General features: G+C 34.7%; 2 protein-coding genes, 1 long non-coding RNA gene and 1 pseudogene across 3 annotated transcripts; 2 read left to right on the top strand and 2 right to left on the bottom strand.

The window, feature by feature from the left end:
- Positions 1 to 263: 263 nt before the first annotated feature.
- On the bottom strand, positions 264 to 2,039 carry LOC116123622 (probable rRNA-processing protein EBP2 homolog). Its single transcript, XM_031409370.1, has 2 exons — positions 1,977 to 2,039; positions 264 to 1,393 (listed from the first exon to the last, which is right to left on the bottom strand). The coding sequence occupies exon 2, from the start codon at positions 1,382 to 1,384 to the stop codon at positions 455 to 457; it is 930 nt and encodes a 309-aa protein (XP_031265230.1). The 5' UTR covers positions 1,385 to 1,393; positions 1,977 to 2,039; the 3' UTR covers positions 264 to 454.
- A 2,384-nt stretch (positions 2,040 to 4,423) lies between these two features.
- On the top strand, positions 4,424 to 8,246 carry LOC116123620 (annotated as a pseudogene).
- Positions 8,247 to 9,572: 1,326 nt separating this feature from the next.
- Positions 9,573 to 10,427, top strand: LOC116123619. Its single transcript, XR_004127068.1, has 2 exons — positions 9,573 to 9,855; positions 10,275 to 10,427. It is a non-coding gene; the product is annotated as an uncharacterized LOC116123619 (long non-coding RNA).
- Positions 10,428 to 10,796: 369 nt separating this feature from the next.
- LOC116123621 (peptidyl-prolyl cis-trans isomerase FKBP53-like) lies at positions 10,797 to 16,463 on the bottom strand. The gene is given in 12 exon segments (XM_031409369.1): positions 10,797 to 11,277; positions 11,500 to 11,548; positions 11,656 to 11,697; positions 11,778 to 11,862; positions 12,358 to 12,604; positions 13,142 to 13,285; positions 13,599 to 13,941; positions 14,714 to 14,847; positions 14,974 to 15,209; positions 16,174 to 16,211; positions 16,214 to 16,246; positions 16,451 to 16,463. Coding segments are annotated over 12 exon segments (1,446 nt in total). The 3' UTR covers positions 10,797 to 11,195.
- Between the last annotated feature and the right edge of the window lie 2,977 nt (positions 16,464 to 19,440).

Here is a 19,440-nt window from a genome sequence, read left to right as displayed (position 1 = left end):
CCACAACCGCACACGCATGATTCTGATCTAGGACACAAAAATACTGATGATTGATCAATTATTTGCTAACCAAGCATCAGTTGACTTTCTCTGCTGATTATACCAGAAATTCCTTTGGAATCAATGAGGGCCGATTCATGCATCCATGGGAAAATAATTTAGTACCAAATAATATGAGATAGATGACTTCATTGTTAAACACGGATTTATCATATCTGTAACTTCAAATGAAAGCAAATCATAAACTCATAGCAGTCTCGCTCAACATAAAACTATCAAATGCTAAATTTAGAGCAGCAAAATTGTGAGTAATTAGGATTAATCAATCAGAACACCATAAAACAAACTAGTTTTTACTTTAAAAACAAACACCACAAGCATCATAGCATAAAAGATTACATAGGCTAAAAGAATCAAAAACCCTCCCCATGGGCTACAACAATCAGAAAATCTATCACCTCTTCCTTTTCTTATTTCCGGCAACACCACCTTTATTAAACCCTCCGACAGCATCAGTGGTGTCTGCAGTGTTCTGCTTCTTCATGCCTTTTCTCCCTCCAAATCCAAACTTTGAATTTTTAAACTCTTTACCCTTCCTTTTCTTATCCATTCCTTTCTTAAACTTTCCACCACTTTGTCTCGCCTTCCCACCTGACCGGTCTCCTGGAGCCACACCTGGCCGTCTCTTATTTGACCTCTCAAATGATTTGCCATCTTCGAAGGCCAAACTCAAGTCGCCATCATTGACATCACCAGCAAACCCGCTTTGTTGTCTTTGCTTCCTCCATTTCTTAACAGATTCAATATCTTCCTTTTTCTGCTTGGCTCTCTCTTTCGTCTTCTGGGCCTGAATCTCTTTAGATAGTTTCTTGGCCTCTCTAGCCTTCTTTCTCTCCTCAGCCTCCTCAATCTCCTTCTGTTCTGCAAGAAGTCGGCGCTTTACCTTCTCCATGTGAACATCTGTCTTAACCATTTCGGCATAATAGTCAGCTGGCCTAAGAAACGGTAATCCCATTGACTGAAGCTTCTCAAAGGCCAGCCTTGTTCCCTCTAGTGCCTGTGTGTAGAAAGATGCCTCTCTTTTTAAGTCATCATTCACATCCACCTCTTGCTCTTGATTAATATCTATGGAAAGCTTGTGTATCCATCCAACATCTTCTGGCCAACTAATATCTTGAAGTTTTTCCTCAAGACCCTCTCTATTGTATACAGCCTTTTTTGATGGTTCAGCCAATTTAACATCTCCGTCTTCGTCTTCTTCTGAGTCCAATTCTGGTTCTGGTTCTGATTCTGATTCAGACACTTCCTCATTGAGATCACTCATTTCCTCATCCTCAATTTTATCCTCATCAAACAAAGCTGGTTCTCTATTAGGCTTACCCATTAAAAAACCCTACAAAATAAAAAGGAAAATACAAAATCAACATTCAAACTCAAGGGAAACTTGAGAGTACAATCTAGCATTTGTTTATCAAGATATTATACATATAATTAAACATAAAATATTCTAGCAATCAAGCACATTCATCAAAGAAACACCAGCTAGGTTCTATTGTGTATCGTTCAAGATTGCTTCCGCTAAACAAGTCTAAATTAGAACCGATTTACTTCTTCAAGGAAGAACAACACTCAATTAAACATTTAAAAAATCATAAGTTCATTACACATAGATGTGATTACATTCAAAGGTATAAATTATTCACCTCCTACATACGGGTTATTGGGTTCAATTTTTCGTTTAAGCAGCACCAAAACAACTAAAAATCGAGAATTGTCCTCGAAACAAACTACAGTTAGCTCAATACTCCGTTTGGCTAACAAGAAAGAAACTCCCTCCCCCGCGCATTCAAACATGAATAACGAACAAAATCCGAAGCTCTGTGATAATTATTCTTTCTTCAGGTCATGCATACACTAAATTAGGATTGGAATGAATACTTTATAATCTAAAACAGAGAAATAAGAAAGAAAAATACCTCTTTGTTGCGGCCTGTCGAAACCCCGATTAAACCCTAGTTCTGCTATGAGAAAGTGGAGCTTCAACTACTAAAAACAACGGTGGAGGGACTTTTGCGTGTATAACTTTGACAATGGATCAGGCCTGATATCCATGGTCCAGCCCATTAAAAAGGGCTTCTTTAAGTGAACCCATCTGATAATTGCCCGTTTCGAAAAATAATAGCCCAACAATGAGCACCCAAAACACTCTCCTGTTTGGTACACTTTTCAAGTCGAGTAATGCTATCTACACTAACCAAATTATACTAATCCGAGTACTAACTATTGAAATTTTAAAAAAAAAAATTCTTTGTTTTTGAGGGGAAATGACATGGCAATAAGAGAGGCCTGCTACGTCAGTTAGTACCTGGGTTGTATGGTTTTTGGTTAGTACATATAGCATTGTTCTTTCAAATCTCTATTTCTCTTAGGGTAATGCTATTTGTACAAAGAGAGTCTGTACAAACTCACGTGACATGTCACAAAGCATGTCATATGGCAATGGAGCCTATATAACTTAATGTCACATTAATGTTATGTAGGCCCTCATGTCACGTGGCACTCACATGAAGTGTCACGTTATTTTGTACAAACTCTTTTTGTACAAAGAGTTTATACAAATAGCTTTATCCTTTCTTTTATCCTATCCTATCGTAGAAAGTAAAAAACATATTTGTTTCTCTATTCACGGAATTCAATTCAAAATTCAATTATATTATATTCAACTCAAAGCATACAATTACTTTTTATAATAAAAGTTTATAAATTAACAAAAATATCCCCACCCACCCAAACCACTATCGGCTACCAGCAACCATCATCGGCTACCAGCCGCCACCGTTAGAATGATGCATGATTGGCTGGATCTAGTCGATTTGGCCGAAACGGCCAAATTTTGACTGTTTCCAGCTAGGGGTGTTCAAAAGTTCGGTTAACCGCTTTTCTAAATCGAATCGGATTTCGGTTCGGGAAAATTTATGAACCGAACCGGTTTTTCGGTTAACCACTTTTGAACCGGTGTTCCTTTTTTTTATAAAACTTTTTTTTTTTTTAAAATTTTGTCCTAAATTAAATTGTAAATATGGACAATACATTGGGAACTAAGAAAAAAAATTTGGGTTGGGATTTTAGATCGAGTGAATTAGGGATTTATTTTAGTTTAGGTTATTATTTATTTATTTAATATAATATATATATATTTGAAAAACTGGTTTAGAAAACCGGTTTTTGGTTAATCGTTTTTAATTTCTCCCAAATCGGTAACCGAACCAAAAATTCAGTTTTTTGAATTTTTCGAACCGTAACCAAACCATTTTTTCGGTTAACCGGTTTTTCGATTCGATTAGCGGTTCGGTTCGGTTTTTACATTTTTTTGAACACCCCTATTTCCAACCATATACACGATGGATTTAGTCAAAAAAGGTCAGATAGGTGCACGACAGACCAGGTCTAATTGGTCGTGCACCATTCCGATGACTATCGACCATAGTCTGATGGTGGTAACAGACTGTCAGGTAGGGATATTTTTGTTAATTTATAAACTTTTATTATAGATGAGTATTTGACTAAATTAACAAATATATAGTGTTAAAAAATAATCTAAATACTTTTAGAAAATATTTTTCAAAAATATACCAAACACATTTTTAGATTCTATCATATTTGTTTTAGCCTTCGTTTGGTTCGCTTTTAGGAATATTATTATTAGTATTTCCAAAAAAGTTAAATGTCATTATTCTCAAAATATTATTCTATATTTTTTAATTTTTTTTAAACCTCTTAAATTTGTTAATTTAACTAAACACCCCTAAATATTTTTTTTAAAAATTACAAAAATACTCCGGCTACCTTCCGGTGGTGGTGGCCAACTGTTCGTATTTAATGAGTGGGTTATTAGTGTTTTTGTTAACTTTTAATATTTTATTATAAGAGTATTTAGTAAATAAACAAACATAGGAGATATTTTTGTTAATTTCTAAATCCTATGTCATAATATCTATCGAATTTAATCTTTTTTTAAATTATTCTAAAAACTATTAAAATTTTAAATTATTCTAAAAACTATTAGAATAATAAACTAAACAGAGCCTTAATTTTTTACTTATCATGTTTAGAATAGTTTTTGATAATATCATATTTTAAATATTCTACCAAGCAGGCCTGGTACTGCTTTTGTGAAACATCCTGAAGTCCCAAAATTGCCCTTATTTTCAATCATGAATTTCTTGTGACGAGGAACCCAATTACCGCATCCGCACCGCATATTCCTTCTCGTGCGCTTCCTCAAGGGCCCACTATGGTCCCCAAAAGCAATCACTACCATCCACGTCACCCTAGTTTTTCCACCAACTCGTGATAGATGCATGCATGCATGCTATGCACGTGCCTACCTCTTCAAATAAACCCCCGGTTCCAAGACCGCACACTTCGGTAATTCTAGTTATTCTCTGAGAAGTGAGAACTAAACCTCGTTGAGATCGAACCAACAACACAATGGCCACCATTAAGGTTGTCAAAGCTCGCCAGATCTTCGATAGTCGTGGAAATCCCACCGTTGAAGTATGTTTCATTCCATTTCGATCACTCTCACCCGTCTGATTTTATTTTATTTTTCTTTCGGGTTATGAAATTAAGAAAATTTTTAGAAACTCTTTTCCACTGTTATTGGATTTTCCAATATTTATCTACGGATTAGGTTGCGTTTGGTTGATGAGAAAATGTAATAAAGAGAGTAATTTGATTGTTTTTGTTCACTTAACTAAAGCCAAAACACTGCCTATGACTTGATATTTAGGAATGCTGAAAGTGAATGTTGGGTTAATGAAATTAATAACAGGTTGATGTGATTCTCTCCGATGGAAGTTTTGCTAGGGCTGCTGTGCCAAGTGGTGCTTCAACTGGTAATTCTAGTTGTTTTTATTTTTTTATTTTTTTTTTAAGTAGTAGTTTTCTATGTTGAGCATGGAGCAATCAACTTTTTGGTCGGTTATATTTTATCTTTTACTTTCTTAAAAATATAGTGAGCATATTTATTAGTAAGTATAAGTATATGCAGTTGTTTACTCTTATTTGATGGATCATAAAAGGTGTCTACGAAGCACTGGAGTTGAGAGATGGAGGATCTGACTACCTTGGGAAAGGTGTTCTCAAGGTATGTGATTTATTTGTATGAATTGACCTTTCTAAAAGAGGATCAAGAACAATAAATTAAAATGTGTGATTTGAACATTTTACACTATAGTCTGTTTGTTATTAAATCGAAAATTAAGGCTTCTTAGTCATGGTATGTATTTTCAGGCAAAAATCTAAGTGGGTTTTTCTCTATCTTTGTGTTTTTTGTTTTTTCTCAGGCTGTGCAGAATGTGAACTCAGTCATCGGTCCTGCCTTGGTTGGCAAGGTAATAGATGAAATTTTATATATCATTTACTCTTTTAAGATTGACTGATGGGATGAAAGTAATGTGATATTGTTGTTTCTGAATACCCAGGACCCAACAGAGCAGACTCAAATTGACAATTTTATGGTGCAACAACTTGATGGTACAACTAATGAATGGGGCTGGTGCAAACAAAAAGTATATATTATTTCATTAATAATTCTTTTGATTTGGCCTTAGCAGCTCCAGTATCATTTCAATTCATTAATCCGTTATGAAATGTTTCTTTTTTCTTCTGTTTCTTGTTTAGCTCGGAGCTAATGCTATATTGGCAGTATCTCTTGCTGTTTGTAAAGCAGGTCTATGTGAAAGATCCCTCTTTACAAGGTATATGAGGTGTTGGTGCAATTGTCTGCTTTAATTTCTACATGTTACATAGATTCACTAATATCTGTCTTTAATTTGCAGCACATTGCAAATCTTGCTGGGAACAAGACATTAGTCTTGCCTGTTCCTGCATTCAATGTCATCAACGGTGGTTCCCATGCGGGCAATAAGCTGGCAATGCAGGTAATGTTGGTGTAAGAACTTTTTTACTATTTTAAATCCCCTTCTTTGGTTGAAGTTCTTGCAGTTTTCTTCTTGTGTAGGAGTTTATGATTCTCCCTGTTGGAGCGTCTTCTTTCAAGGAGGCAATGAAAATGGGTGTTGAAGTATATCATCACCTAAAGGTGATTTTTTTTATTTTTTAAGTGCTTTTAATTTTGTGTTGCTGCTTGAAGTTACAATTATTTTCACGCCCATCATGTTAAACTACACTTATATGTTCTTATAGGCTGTAATCAAGAAGAAGTATGGACAAGATGCTACAAATGTTGGTGATGAAGGCGGCTTTGCTCCAAATATTCAGGTCGATAATTGTTCATATTATCGGTATTTTTGTTCTTGCTATCATTTTCTTCTTCATGAAAGACTACTTGCTATAACTGCCTTTTTCTTTTTCTGGGGTTTCAAAAGCTTTGTGTATGATATATTCAGTATTGTCCTTTTACAATAAGAAGAGAACGTGAAGACAATGTCTGAATTACAGGAAAACAAAGAGGGCCTTGAATTGCTGAAGACTGCCATAGCAAAAGCTGGATATACTGGAAAGGTTAGTGTAATTTTGCATCGTTACTTATCTCATATATGTATACAATTTTTCCTTGTTACTTAACCATTCTTTAGGTGGTGTGATAGTTTATAATCTAATTCCTGGATTTTGTTGTTAGGTTGTTATTGGAATGGATGTTGCCGCTTCAGAATTTTATGATAGCAAGAATAGGACTTATGATTTGAACTTCAAGGAAGAGGTAGTCCATTTATTGCATAAGTAAAATTTATTTTACTTGTGTACAACTAGATGTTTCTTATACATGCAGGTTGACACAAATAATCAATATATGATGGTAAATTAAATAGCTGAGAAAATGAAACTCATTCTGCTGCAGAACAATGATGGATCACAAAAAATATCGGGGGACAGTTTGAAGAATGTATACAAGTCATTCGTATCAGACTATCCAATTGTGTCCATTGAGGACCCATTTGATCAGGATGATTGGGAGAACTATGCAAAGTTGACTGGTGAAATTGGACGGCAAGTGCAGATTGTCGGTGACGATCTCCTTGTCACAAACCCAAAGGTAAATTTTTTCACAATTTGAGCTAATCTGAGGTAAGATATATGTTAAAGGTTTAACATTAAATCTCTGGCTGCTGCAGCGTGTGGAGAAAGCTATTAGCAGTAAGGCATGCAATGCTCTTTTGTTGAAGGTAGTACTCAACACTCTTTTCTTTTTGAAGGAGGATCTAGACTTGGAGATAATGTTGTAGTTTAATGTATTAGTAGCGTTTGGCTCATAGAAATTGACTTCCAATATATGAATCGTCAGGTGAATCAAATTGGTTCCGTTACTGAAAGTATCGAGGCTGTGAAAATGTCCAAACACGCTGGCTGGGGTGTTATGGCAAGCCACAGAAGGTATGACATGTTCTTGTATCCAGCTCTTTTAATAAATTTCCAGTGTTTGTAGCAACATATGTGACGCGGTTCTCTTTGTTCAATGTAGTGGTGAAACAGAGGATACATTTATAGCAGACCTTTCGGTTGGATTGGCAACTGTGAGTGTTCTTTCCAAGCCAATGCTTTAAACTCGTTATCTATATGTCGGATTTGGAACAGAACCTGTTTTTATGGGTTTTTTTTTTTTTTTTTTTCAAGAATTTCCGGGTTGGAGATACTTTGAATCTACACGATACTATAAAGATTTTTAAGACCTAACATACACCTTGTAATGTGTACTACATATATGTTGATTAGGAAAATTTTACTTTGGAAAAAGCTCTAGTTGAAAGTGACATCAACGTCATCGGTTTACGAGTCTCTTGTTACTTACATGCATTTGTTAAAACAGGGTCAGATCAAGACTGGAGCTCCTTGCAGATCAGAACGCCTTGCCAAGTACAATCAGGTATAGGACAATCACTTGCTACTTTTTGGTCATGAAAATATTTTCAACTCTTTTTCTCAACATCCACTTAAAACATTATAGTCTGGCATTTCATTTGGTTCAACTAAGTATTTGTGGTTTTGAATTGCTGCTTCTTAGGATAGAAGAGGAGCTTGGATCTGCAGCAGTTTATGCTGGTGCGAAATTCAGAGCTCCAGTTGAACCATACTAAGGCCATCAATAGTCTCTCTATGCATTAGGTCTATATAATATCGTGGAAATAATATCATCCGCGGGATCTTGATGGTTATGGTTTGTTTAACTACTCTAGATCACTTTTCATCAAAGTCAATGACATTTAGCAGACGATTTTATTTTATTTTTTTTGGAGTTCTTCGTAATATTGTTGTGGCGGTGTTTTGTTACATGAAATTTCAAAGACCCTAATGAATGGCTACGTGTTTCCATAAACATCTGCTCTTGTTGAGGGAACAAATGACATTTTGCAGAGGCAAATGCGAGGACCTATGAATTGGAGATACTTATGCCTTTGGTCAAGAACAAAATCTACCCCATCAAATGCAGCAAATATACTAACGTGAAACTGTCGATGCAAAGACTTAATTATCCTCAACCTCAAGTCGTCTAATTATGGAGGCATCATTGCCAAGGAGAACCATTTTCTTCTTTTCTGGTTGAAATATTTTTAAGGGAAACTTTGAATGACAGTCGTCTGATCACAATGCAAATATTTGACACTAGGTGCAGCAACTGATTTCAATTGTTAATTCATTTAACATCATCGTTTTGCCAACATTGTGAATGCTGGATCAAACTTATCAAAAGCAAAGAACCTCTTCCTGTCTGCCCAAGGAGTTTATGGAACCATTTTAGTATCTTAACTATTGCTAGTAAAAAATGTTATATGTTCTAACCACTATTTTAAAACCTAGATCGGATGGTTGGATCGGATCAGTCGGTCCAACTGGGACCTAACAACCTCTCCGAGTTACCATTTCCACTATTCATAAAACCTCTAATTTGATTGCCGACAAACAAGGGGCTAACAAGTGCCGGGATTAGAGGGCTTTTGTAAAGTAGAGGTCGATGGTTCAAGGGGTGGTGTCAAATTGAATTTTGGACTTCGAAATCAGTCGAATTTGGCCAAAAAATTCAACCCAATATGCAAGTCATGACTAGCGAACAGAGGGCTATCAAGTGTCGGGGTTAGAGGGTTTTGTAGAGTGGAAAACAGTGGTTTAGGTGGTGGTGTCGGATTGAATTTTGGCCATCGGAATCAACCTGAATTTAGTTGAAAAAATCAAACTCAAACAAATCACTGTAACCTACAAAGACTAATTCGTATTTTTCAGGAGTGTGTTTGAAAGATTTCAAAATTTTTGGATCATCGGCAGACCACCAATTTAACCAATCGGACCAATAAACTCGAGTAGTGACGGATCCAAGAATTTCACTCTATGGGGACAACAAAAAGTTACAAAATACAAATAAATAGCTTCAAAAAACACAATTTTTGTAAAAATAAAATATTTTTTCTACAATTGTCCACAATGAGTTTTCATATTTTGAAAACGTTGGATAATCATCTCATCGTCAATTGTATTAAATATATCTTTCTCAATATAGGTGACCAAGTAATCATTCATCCATTGATCTCCCATTTGTGTGAATATTGCCCTTTTATTTTTTGTTATATTGTCTGTGTGTATGTGCTTATGTTGTTTTTGGGCATAAAGTAACTTTATTTTGCAAATGTTGTTCATTCTGGATTATATTGCAAATGATTTTGTTATTAATTATTATGTGACTTTTTTTTTTTGTTTTTTAATTTGTAATCAGAGGAAAACAGCGTGACATTGGGGCTATTTTTTAATTTGCGGCAAAGCTGCATTCCTCGCTGGAAATCGACGACGACGACGACATTCCTCACTAGAAATCGACAACAGCACAACTCCATTTCAGAAAGTGTAAGTTTTGCATGAGTCATGACCCCTTCAATTTTTGCAGATCTAGTACTTTCCTGCTGTCAATAGGGGAAATCTAGGTTGAGAAACATCTATGGAAATGTTCTCTAAGGAGTAGCTCAGTAGCGAATAATCCAAATTAATTTACAAATTTGTTATGAAATTGATTGTTGAAATCTAGGTTTTAAGATATTCAATTTGCTTGTGTCTAACCAAGCTATTATTTCGTTTATGTTTTACTCATTTAATCTTTGATTGATACTAGAATATTTTGCCAGTAAAAAGAATTTTCTACAATATTAAAGAGAGTTACATGAATGTATGTGTATACCAAAGAGCTCTTGCAACTGTGTTGTAAAAATTGTATGAAAGTGTTTGTAAAACTTGTATTAAGCTATTCAATATTCATACGCATTTTGCAGATGATAGTGATGGTTATGATGATGATGACGGTGGTGATGATGATGAATTTTGATGCTAGTATATGAAACTCAATCAACATGGAGATGGATCAAAGAAAAAACACTTGTACCGAAAGTTTTGTTATTAATTATTATATATTTTTTTTCATTTAATATGTAATGGATGAACACAACATCATGTTTGAATTTGGACTTTTGATTGTTGTTAAATTATATTAGGATTGTTATTTGAAAGTTGTTAAAAAATGAAAATCTGAGATTCTTAGAAAAACAGGTTGGACCAGTTAACGCATAACCCAGGCAACAAACCGGTTGCCCTCCAATCCAGGTTTTAAAACAGTGAAAAATACCCAAATTTCTCCCCTCAGTTAAATGCAAACCCAACAACTTTAATTCCTTTCATTTTCACTATAATAAAACTTTTACAAACTAACAAATCCTCTTGCATAAAAATAAAAATCACAAAAAATATGAAACATATACAATAGGATTTTAAACGGGGATTTTACAAAAACAAAATCTGAACTTACCATGAAGGTTGTTGCGTTCCCAAAATCTCAAAGCTCTGCAAGGGCAAAATTTAAATAAATATAAAATCTAAAAAAATTTCAAAAGTAGTCCCCATTCGTCATTAATTGGATCCACCACTGAACTCGAGACCCAATGGTTTTACTGGGTCCCTAAACCGGTCGGGTTTAAAAAAAATGGTTCTAACATGTTGGAAAATGTGCTGCTGTACACAAAATTTGTGCTTACAGAACCACCGTCTCACAAAGCCCATTGGAACATATGATGAGGGTGAACTTTTACAATTGCCCAAAAAAACAAAACCCTATAGATGTCTTTAAACAACAAAGTTCCGGTCGGCTACTATAACAGCAAAGAACTTCAAATCTGGAGCAAAGAAAAAAAGGAGCCCAACTATCGAACATCAACCAACTCCACGTCGAACACAAGCCACGAATTTGGTGGTATCTTTCCCCCGGCACCTTTTGCCCCATAACTGCATAGAATTACAAGCAAATACAAATACACTTAAGCTGGGAAAAAAATGATGAAGAAAAATCAATAGCTAACAATTAGGATATCAAAAACAAGGAATGAAACCAAAAAAAAAAAAAAATTATTGGGAAATGCAATGAATAGATGAACACTAAAAATAATGAGCACCAAGATTGGCGACAACAAAGAACATTATGAATTAGATATTATTTCAATTGCATACCCCATTGATGGTGGAATTGTAAGCCTCCGTTTGTCCCCCACACGCATGCCTGTGATTCAACAAATCAACAAACAGAAAAAGAAGTAAACACATTGAAGATATATTTACAATTCAACAATGATAGATCATGCAAAATCTTGATCATTCAGAGAATACCATTGACCCCAACATCCCATCCCTTAATAACTTGTCCTATGCCTGCAAGATCAAAAGAAAATAATTAAACAGTGGTATACAAAATCAAGTTTTAATCCTGTTGACTCTTGATAAGACGGTACCTAGGCGGAATTTAAACGGCGCTCTTCCCACGTTAGAGTCAAATATTTTCCCATTCTTTAGTTTGCCAATATAGTGGACGCTGACCTGAAACCAAAATGACATTCAGTAATTGAAAATTTAATATAAATCCAATAATTTTGAAGTCATCCATTAAACCTGTATTAGGATTTTATGTATGCCAATTTTTGTGATGTCTAGGGATACAACTATTGTTGGTGTTATTGGTACAACCCAAAATCTAAAACGAAAGTAAATGGTATGAATAATAGACTCAAACTCCATCACATGTGTGGCATATTCATTTCAAACACGATTAAAGCACTGTATGATAAAAGCAACAGACCAAACAGTGTTAATTGGCCGGTGACTTACCAAGGCACTTCCATTATCTAATCATTCTTCAACAATGTTCTCACCTCGCTAAACATGCAAGACATAATAAATAAAAGCAAATGTCTAGAACCACAGAGAAAAGAAAAGCAAGCAGTAAAAAGATCATTTATGTGAGGTAAAAAAACTGTAAGGCCTTGACACGGTTGGTCAAATTAAACAAACAGAATTTAGAAGACAAATAATGACCTGTTTTCCCTGAGAAGCTCTTTTTCCATCAGGCTTTCCCATTGCTACCTCCTCAATAACCAATCCGTTTGGAAATGATCTCACTTGAGAAGGTTTAGCTGCAGTTTGTTCTTGCATGGGTGAAACAGTCTGATCTGTTTTCTTGTCCCCTTCACTCCCCTCAGCCTTCTTCTTCTTCTTTTGTTTCTTTTTTTTCTTCTCAGAGTGATTTTCATCTGGTACATTGTCTGCATCATTGTCAAGGTCCCTGCACACTTATACAACAACATGCTCAAGAAACTATACCTGTAAATTATGCTAATACTAGCATATTAACATCAGAAAATGTGACAGACAGGTCTTCATTTAACAAAGTGAGTGCATAAATTTGTTAAGTGAAAGATACATAAATGTATACCTTAAGCCATTTCCAAGGTTTTATATTATAATTGTTTATTCTTGATGTTTGAATGTGTTTATAGGTTATATCTCTCACTTCCTAGAGTGGAGAACACTTAATCAATCAGCGGAAAATGCAGGATACAATATCTCATCATACTGTACAGGCAATCAAGAAGAATAAAAATAGAATTGGGGACAGAAATAATTCCTATAGACAAACACAGAGCTAGTAACCAATGAACACAAAATGGCTAATCACCATGGAATAAAGAACTGGCCCTCCCTATTCAAAGAATACACTCAAAAAAGAATTTTGGCAATGTTGTCATCTTCAATATTCAATAGTAACAGTGTAATAATGTGCAGGCTTAAAGAGCACAAAATAGCAGATGAAAATTCTCACTTCTGTTTCCTGTTGTGGCTCTTCAACTCCTGCTGATTTTCACCCTCAGAGAGATCCTCAGTCTCGTTACTGGTAAAAACTTTATTAACTTGTCCCCGTTCACCATTTTCTTTTTGCTTCTTCTTCTTCTTTTTCTTCTTTTTCCTAAAATCAAAATTAGAAGCCACTTATATAACATGATAAATCCACTACTAGCAGGCTCCATTGTTTATCATAAATCTAAGCTAACACGATGACACAACTCAATTTCTCACTGCAAGTACAAATCAACAATAGATGGTCCCATCCAAAATCTCTTAACCTAATAGCACACCCACTTTAAAAAAGAGCAAGAAAAAGATCAAGTCCTTGTTTGAACAAGGCCTCCTTTTTCAAATGTTATATAAAAAAGTGACATCTCCAAAGAAGAAAAAAAGGAGCAATTGGATAATTACAATCAATAGACTGATAAACTCACTTCTCTGGTTGATCATCTTGGTCGACACTTTTAACTTTTCTTTTTTTCCCAGTACCATCATCACTGATGTCTTTGGCTTTCTTCTTCTCAGAGTTTTCACTTGTTTTCTTATCCGTCTCTTCATCTGCTCCCAATTCGGAATCTTGAGAAGTTCCTTTGCTTTTACGCGAGCTAGAAATCATAAAGCCATCTTCATCTTCACTTTCCAAGACTGAGACACTAGCACCATTCTTGACAACAATTTGTCGCTCAGAGTTACTTGATTGACCCTTTTTCTTTAGTTGTTTCGACCGATCATTCCCATTTGTTGGTTTCTCATCATCCACTATCTCCTCAATCACAACTAAATTAACAAAGCATATAAAACATCAAGAGGCAAACATCTTAAGTGTCATCAAATCTTATACTGAAGGGTTGGAAGATAAACATATGGAGCAAATATACTGCACAAATGAGAAAGCGCCAATACATAAACCAATTGAGATCTAAATTGCTTCTATGTCAACAGTAAATCTATAATAGCCCAGTAGAAGTGCTTGTAAACCATTTTTCTGGAATGACCATGACTGAGTATGCATGTTTAGTAACCAACCATTTTACAGCAAAGATTTCTTGGGTCGTTCCTAATTTAACAGTTTCCAGACATCCAAAATGCAATTTTAGGCTATTTGGTAAAAGAAAAAATTATCAAGTTTACCTAAATTTTTTTTTGCTGTCAAGAAAAGACAAAATCTTCTTAAATTCAGTAAAATTTCTTCTTGTCAACAATCCTTTCATGAAAGGCCTAAATTTGGACGTCAGTTGTAACTACATTTAAAGGTAATAAATACGATAAAATTATATTTCAAAACTATTTGAAACTTCATCAAGTCAACTAAATTGTTCTTTTGCTGTCAAGAAGAGACAAAATCTTCTTAAATTTAGTACAGCTTCTTCTTTTCAACAATCCTTTCATGAAGGTTCTAAATTTGGAGGTCAATTGTCACTATATTTAAAGGAAATAAATAGGATAAAATTAGTATATCAAAACTATTTGAAACTTCATCACGTTTGGAAGGTTGTAGAAAATCTTAAAGTTTCATTTTCAAGAGCGAAAATTTTCAATGGCAAATTACCTCCACTGTTACGGGCAGGTGAAGGTGGGAATAAGTCATCATCATCAACGAAGTCATCCTCATACTCATCTCCAGTATCAAATTCAGAGGACTCATCTGTATCAGTCTCCATGATATCCTCCCCATAAGAATCACTTCATATTAAGTAAAGGAAATTCAATATAACAACAAAATGACCTCCATTATATTTGAATAATACTTTTGGCACACAATTAAACAAAATAAAATATCAATAGCAAAGGAATAGTAAAAAAAGATACGAATCATATTCATCTCGAAGGTGATCTCCATCATCAGCCACAAAGTAGCCAGAAAGATGGATGCTTCTTGGACCAATTACTGAGAAGGCTACCAAATCATCCTCGTCGAATTCAAGATTCAAGGAGCAAGATTCATTCTTATTTGGCAATAAAGAACATAAGAATATTGGATTCTTATCTCCTACAGAGCACTGAAGTATGGTCTTCTCTGTTGACGAACCAAGGCCTAAAGTTGCCTGAATCATCACATAAAACATAATAAACATAGGATTACACAACTTTCAACAGATCAACTAAGATCAATAGACAAACAAAGATGTACAAACTATCAAAAATCAATTAAAAAAACTACTCTTTCAATAGACACTAATGCACCAACAAAAGTCTAAAACCATCAAAACTAGTAAGTCTAAACCAGTTACATATGCTCATTTGAGCCTCTCTATAATCACGACCACCTACAACATGTAGCTCAATGTCAGTATCAAAAGTATGCTTCCTCTAGACCGCTAATTACATTTTCCCGTCAGTAAACAGAGCCGTAAGACTGCTTCAAGTTTTAGCCAGATGCAAAAAGGAAGTACAGGGCCCATCAGGGTGCACAAGCTTCAAATTTTTAACGATATCAAGTCAAAAAAATTAATTTCAGAAAATGCTCAGAGTTGTTCGCAATCACATTATTTACTTAGATTGCATGTCAGCATTGTCAACAAAAAGAAAAATAAAATAATATATTCAATTTAAACATTTTACAAAATAAATGGTTAATCGGAATGAGACAGATGCAATAAATCAATTGTATAACAGTATTGATGAATTTTCAAGCCATACTAATATCAAGCCACGTATCAGCACAAAAAAAAAAAAATTATGCATCTTCCATGGCATGAACAAAATACCATAAAGTTTTATGAATTTGGAAAAATAATCTCTATAGACATACAAAATCATCTGTGACATCCAATGACCTCATACATATAGCCACTAAGCCTAATCCTAAACACACATATCCTCTATCCTATTTCACCCTACTTTATCTAGAGTATATCCATCAGATAATTTGAAAGAGCCAGTTTAATATATATCCAAAACATAAATTATTACAGCAAAGTGATCATAAAAAGAAATGCTGAAAATGCAAAATTTAAACAAGAAATGGAAATTTAATATGGGTTAATGTCTATTAAAACAGGTACATGCCTGAGTTACATGCAGCGTTCCTTGCACGTTATCAGAAGATAAGGATGAGGTTTTCCAGGTTTCACTTCGATTCCTGATATAAGGAAATCAACAAAAACACAAAAATAATCTTGAAATCGAATCGTTCAGGAACAAAATCGGAACTCAATACTCTTAATAAAATGATCATTTATTTTCTTGTTTCTTTCTCAAGGTTTCTTGGCAAACAAACACATTTAACAAAAACAAATTCAGTGGAGGGAAATTGAAATGCTCTGGGAGTTTATGGAGAACTGACCCCAGAAACCCATTTTTCGGTTGCACTTGGTCCAGAGAATTGTGTTAATTTGAGCACTTTCTCTAAAACCCTAGAAGACACCTCACTGCAAGCTGACAAACCCTAACTTACAGAAGGTTTTATATATGTTACCAATGGGTCTCATGTCCTTACACATTGAAATCAAAAAATTTAAGACCCCGAAGTTTAGTGTCAATTAGATCCAAATACTCTAAAAAATTAACTGTAAACCCAACTTACAATAAAGTGACATTAAACGGAACTGTATGGATGAGAGTGATTTATGATATTAATAAATTAAACTAGAAACCCAAACTTTAAAACAACTGATATTAAAAGTGCTAGTAAAAATTACATTAGACCATTGTGGATTTAATTATTTAATTTTATATTTTAATGATAAGTTTTGGTGTATTCTCACATCTTTTATTGCTAGCAAATAAATATATGTTAGTATATAAGCTTTAACTCTCCTTATTACGCATTATAGATTAAGGATGTTTGTACACACTGATTAAGAACTCGCCCAGCCGATTTACCGTTAGGCTGGGACCTAGGCCTTCAACCGGTTTAAACCTGCAAAGGCAGAAAAATCGGCCCTCAAAATTGCAAAACACCCTTGCTCCTTCCTCACCCCCTCTCACATTCCGACACTTTCTCCCTCATTTCAGCAAATTTCGGTGCCTTAAATCACCCCCGAACCCTGGCCTCACTAGACATCCCACTCCCCACCAAAACCCCAACATCCTCGACCTTGATTGCTCGTTGATCATCACCTGTTTGTATGGGTGTTTTGTTAGATTTCAAACCTGAAAGGACTGATGTGTACTTATTACGATGTGTTGCTATATTTTAAACCAACTGGATTGACAGAAAATGTCAATCAAACCGTGACCCGGTCCCTAGCCGAGTTGTCACACGGGCTGGGTTCCTAATCATTGTTTGTATGAACTCACCATACATATTGGAAAAAGTAGACAATATTGTACTTTGTTATGTCTCTTGGCATTTGATCAATCTCAAAAGTGGATTGTATGGTTAGGGCTAATTTTTGACATGACACAAATTCAACATAATTTAAATGGAATATGGCTGATCTTAATCGTATTGTGTCCTTTGGTATTGACAAATTCAACCTGATTTTATCATGTTGTATTTGGGTTGAAGAGTCTAAGTTACAACTCATTCAGTGACACAATTAACCATTTGTAACACGATGATTTGTTATGATACGAATGTCCTATTATACAGTTAAGACGTGATTAATAAACATGTTAAATAAGTTAAATATGTGATAAACAAGTTAAATCGTGTTATGACAAACGGACATGAATACAATGTGTTTGTATTGTACTTAATTTGTGACATAAATGTCTTCTTTTTTCTTTTCTTTCTTTTTCATTGAATTCAGATAATATAAATATTTATTAATTTTAAAAGAAATTGTGTGTCACAAACTTGACATTCATACGTCCGTTAGTTTTGGGGGAAGAATGTTAATTTATCTTAACATTGGGTTCACGAACATGCTAGAATCTACGGTCTGCGAAATTATATTATAACTCAGTGTGTTAATTTTCAAACCCTTCCAAATATGTAGGGGACCTGGATGTTCTGCCATATTCATGTCTTACCATAAATTATTGAGTAATGCTAAGTTCACCGAAATAGTATACCGAATTTTGTACCAAATGACGTGGCATAATTATGACTGTTGATATTTTTAATTTACTATTAATAGCGGTCAAGATTTTACCATGTCATTCGGTGCTGAATTCGGTGATAACCTTTGGTGACTATATCTTTTCCGTAATTATTATATTTAAAGATTTGGCGCAAATGTCCACTCTGGTTTTATAATCTCTTACCTAAATTAACGAAAAGTTCACGTTTATAGTACCTTTGAATGATCGCCATGATCCTCTAGGACGAAAGTACCTCTCTTTATGTGAAGAATATGCAATTTATATTTGTGGTGTGCGTGTATGTTTGAGATTTGAAATAACGGGTATAAAAAAATTCATGATATTTTTTTGAGAAATGCTTTTTCTTTAATAAAAAAGGGTTTTACAATAAAACAGTCTAATTAAATATAAGGATTATTGCAGTCTCATACTGATTAGACACGCTCCCAACCTACTAGTTTATAAAAGAAAGTAATTATTTCATTCAACACCGCTTTACTAGGTAGGAGTCAATCCCACCTCAAATCACTTGACCTTATTACCCCGTTTGAACTATGGGTGTTCGGTTCCGGTACCCTGCACTTTTTGAAGGAACCGAACCAGAACCGACGGTTCCTTGAAATTTGTAACTAGAACCGGAACCGTCCCTAGATACCTAGAACCAGAACCTGTAACAATGGTTCCGGTTTCGATTTTGGTACCCTGTAAAATTTTATGAGCCCCCAAAATTGTTTAAAATGGCAAAAAATCCTTAAACTTACAAATACCCCCCCACCTGGCACTTGTTAACAAAAATAATTACAAATTATAAATTCAAAATTACAAACTCCATTACTTGTAAAGGTAGATTCTCAAAAGTCAAACCAACTTACATTAAATGTTATGAAATATAAATATAATGTATTCACATTACTTTTTCTACAAAGTTTTTATTAACCCTCCTAATCTTTAATTTTATTTTATATTAGTCTCGGTTCCGATTCTTGTTCCTAACTATAGAACCAGAACCGGAACCGCATAGTAACGGTTCCAAAAATTTGGAACCGAACCTACCCATTGCCGATTGATTCTAGATAGGAATCGGAACCAAACCCAGGGTACCCGCTGGTTTCGGTTCCAATCGGTTCTTTTTGAACACCCTTAGTTTGAAGTAACGCCCAAAGCCTCTTTGGGTAGGAGTCAGACCCACTTCAAATCTATCAAAGATGACAATAGAACCCTTTGAGTAGGTCTTCTTGTTATCCGTCATTCTATCCTACTTGGGATTTGGTTTCCATTTCACACCTCATCCTCCAAATTCTTTAA

The sequence above is a fragment of the Pistacia vera genome, unplaced genomic scaffold (genome assembly GCF_008641045.1).
Source record: "Pistacia vera cultivar Batoury unplaced genomic scaffold, PisVer_v2 Contig1437, whole genome shotgun sequence".
In the NCBI taxonomy this organism is placed as follows: Eukaryota; Viridiplantae; Streptophyta; class Magnoliopsida; order Sapindales; family Anacardiaceae; genus Pistacia; species Pistacia vera.
The sequence above is the reverse complement of the archived record's forward strand: the minus strand, read 5'-3'. Positions and strand labels throughout refer to the sequence as shown.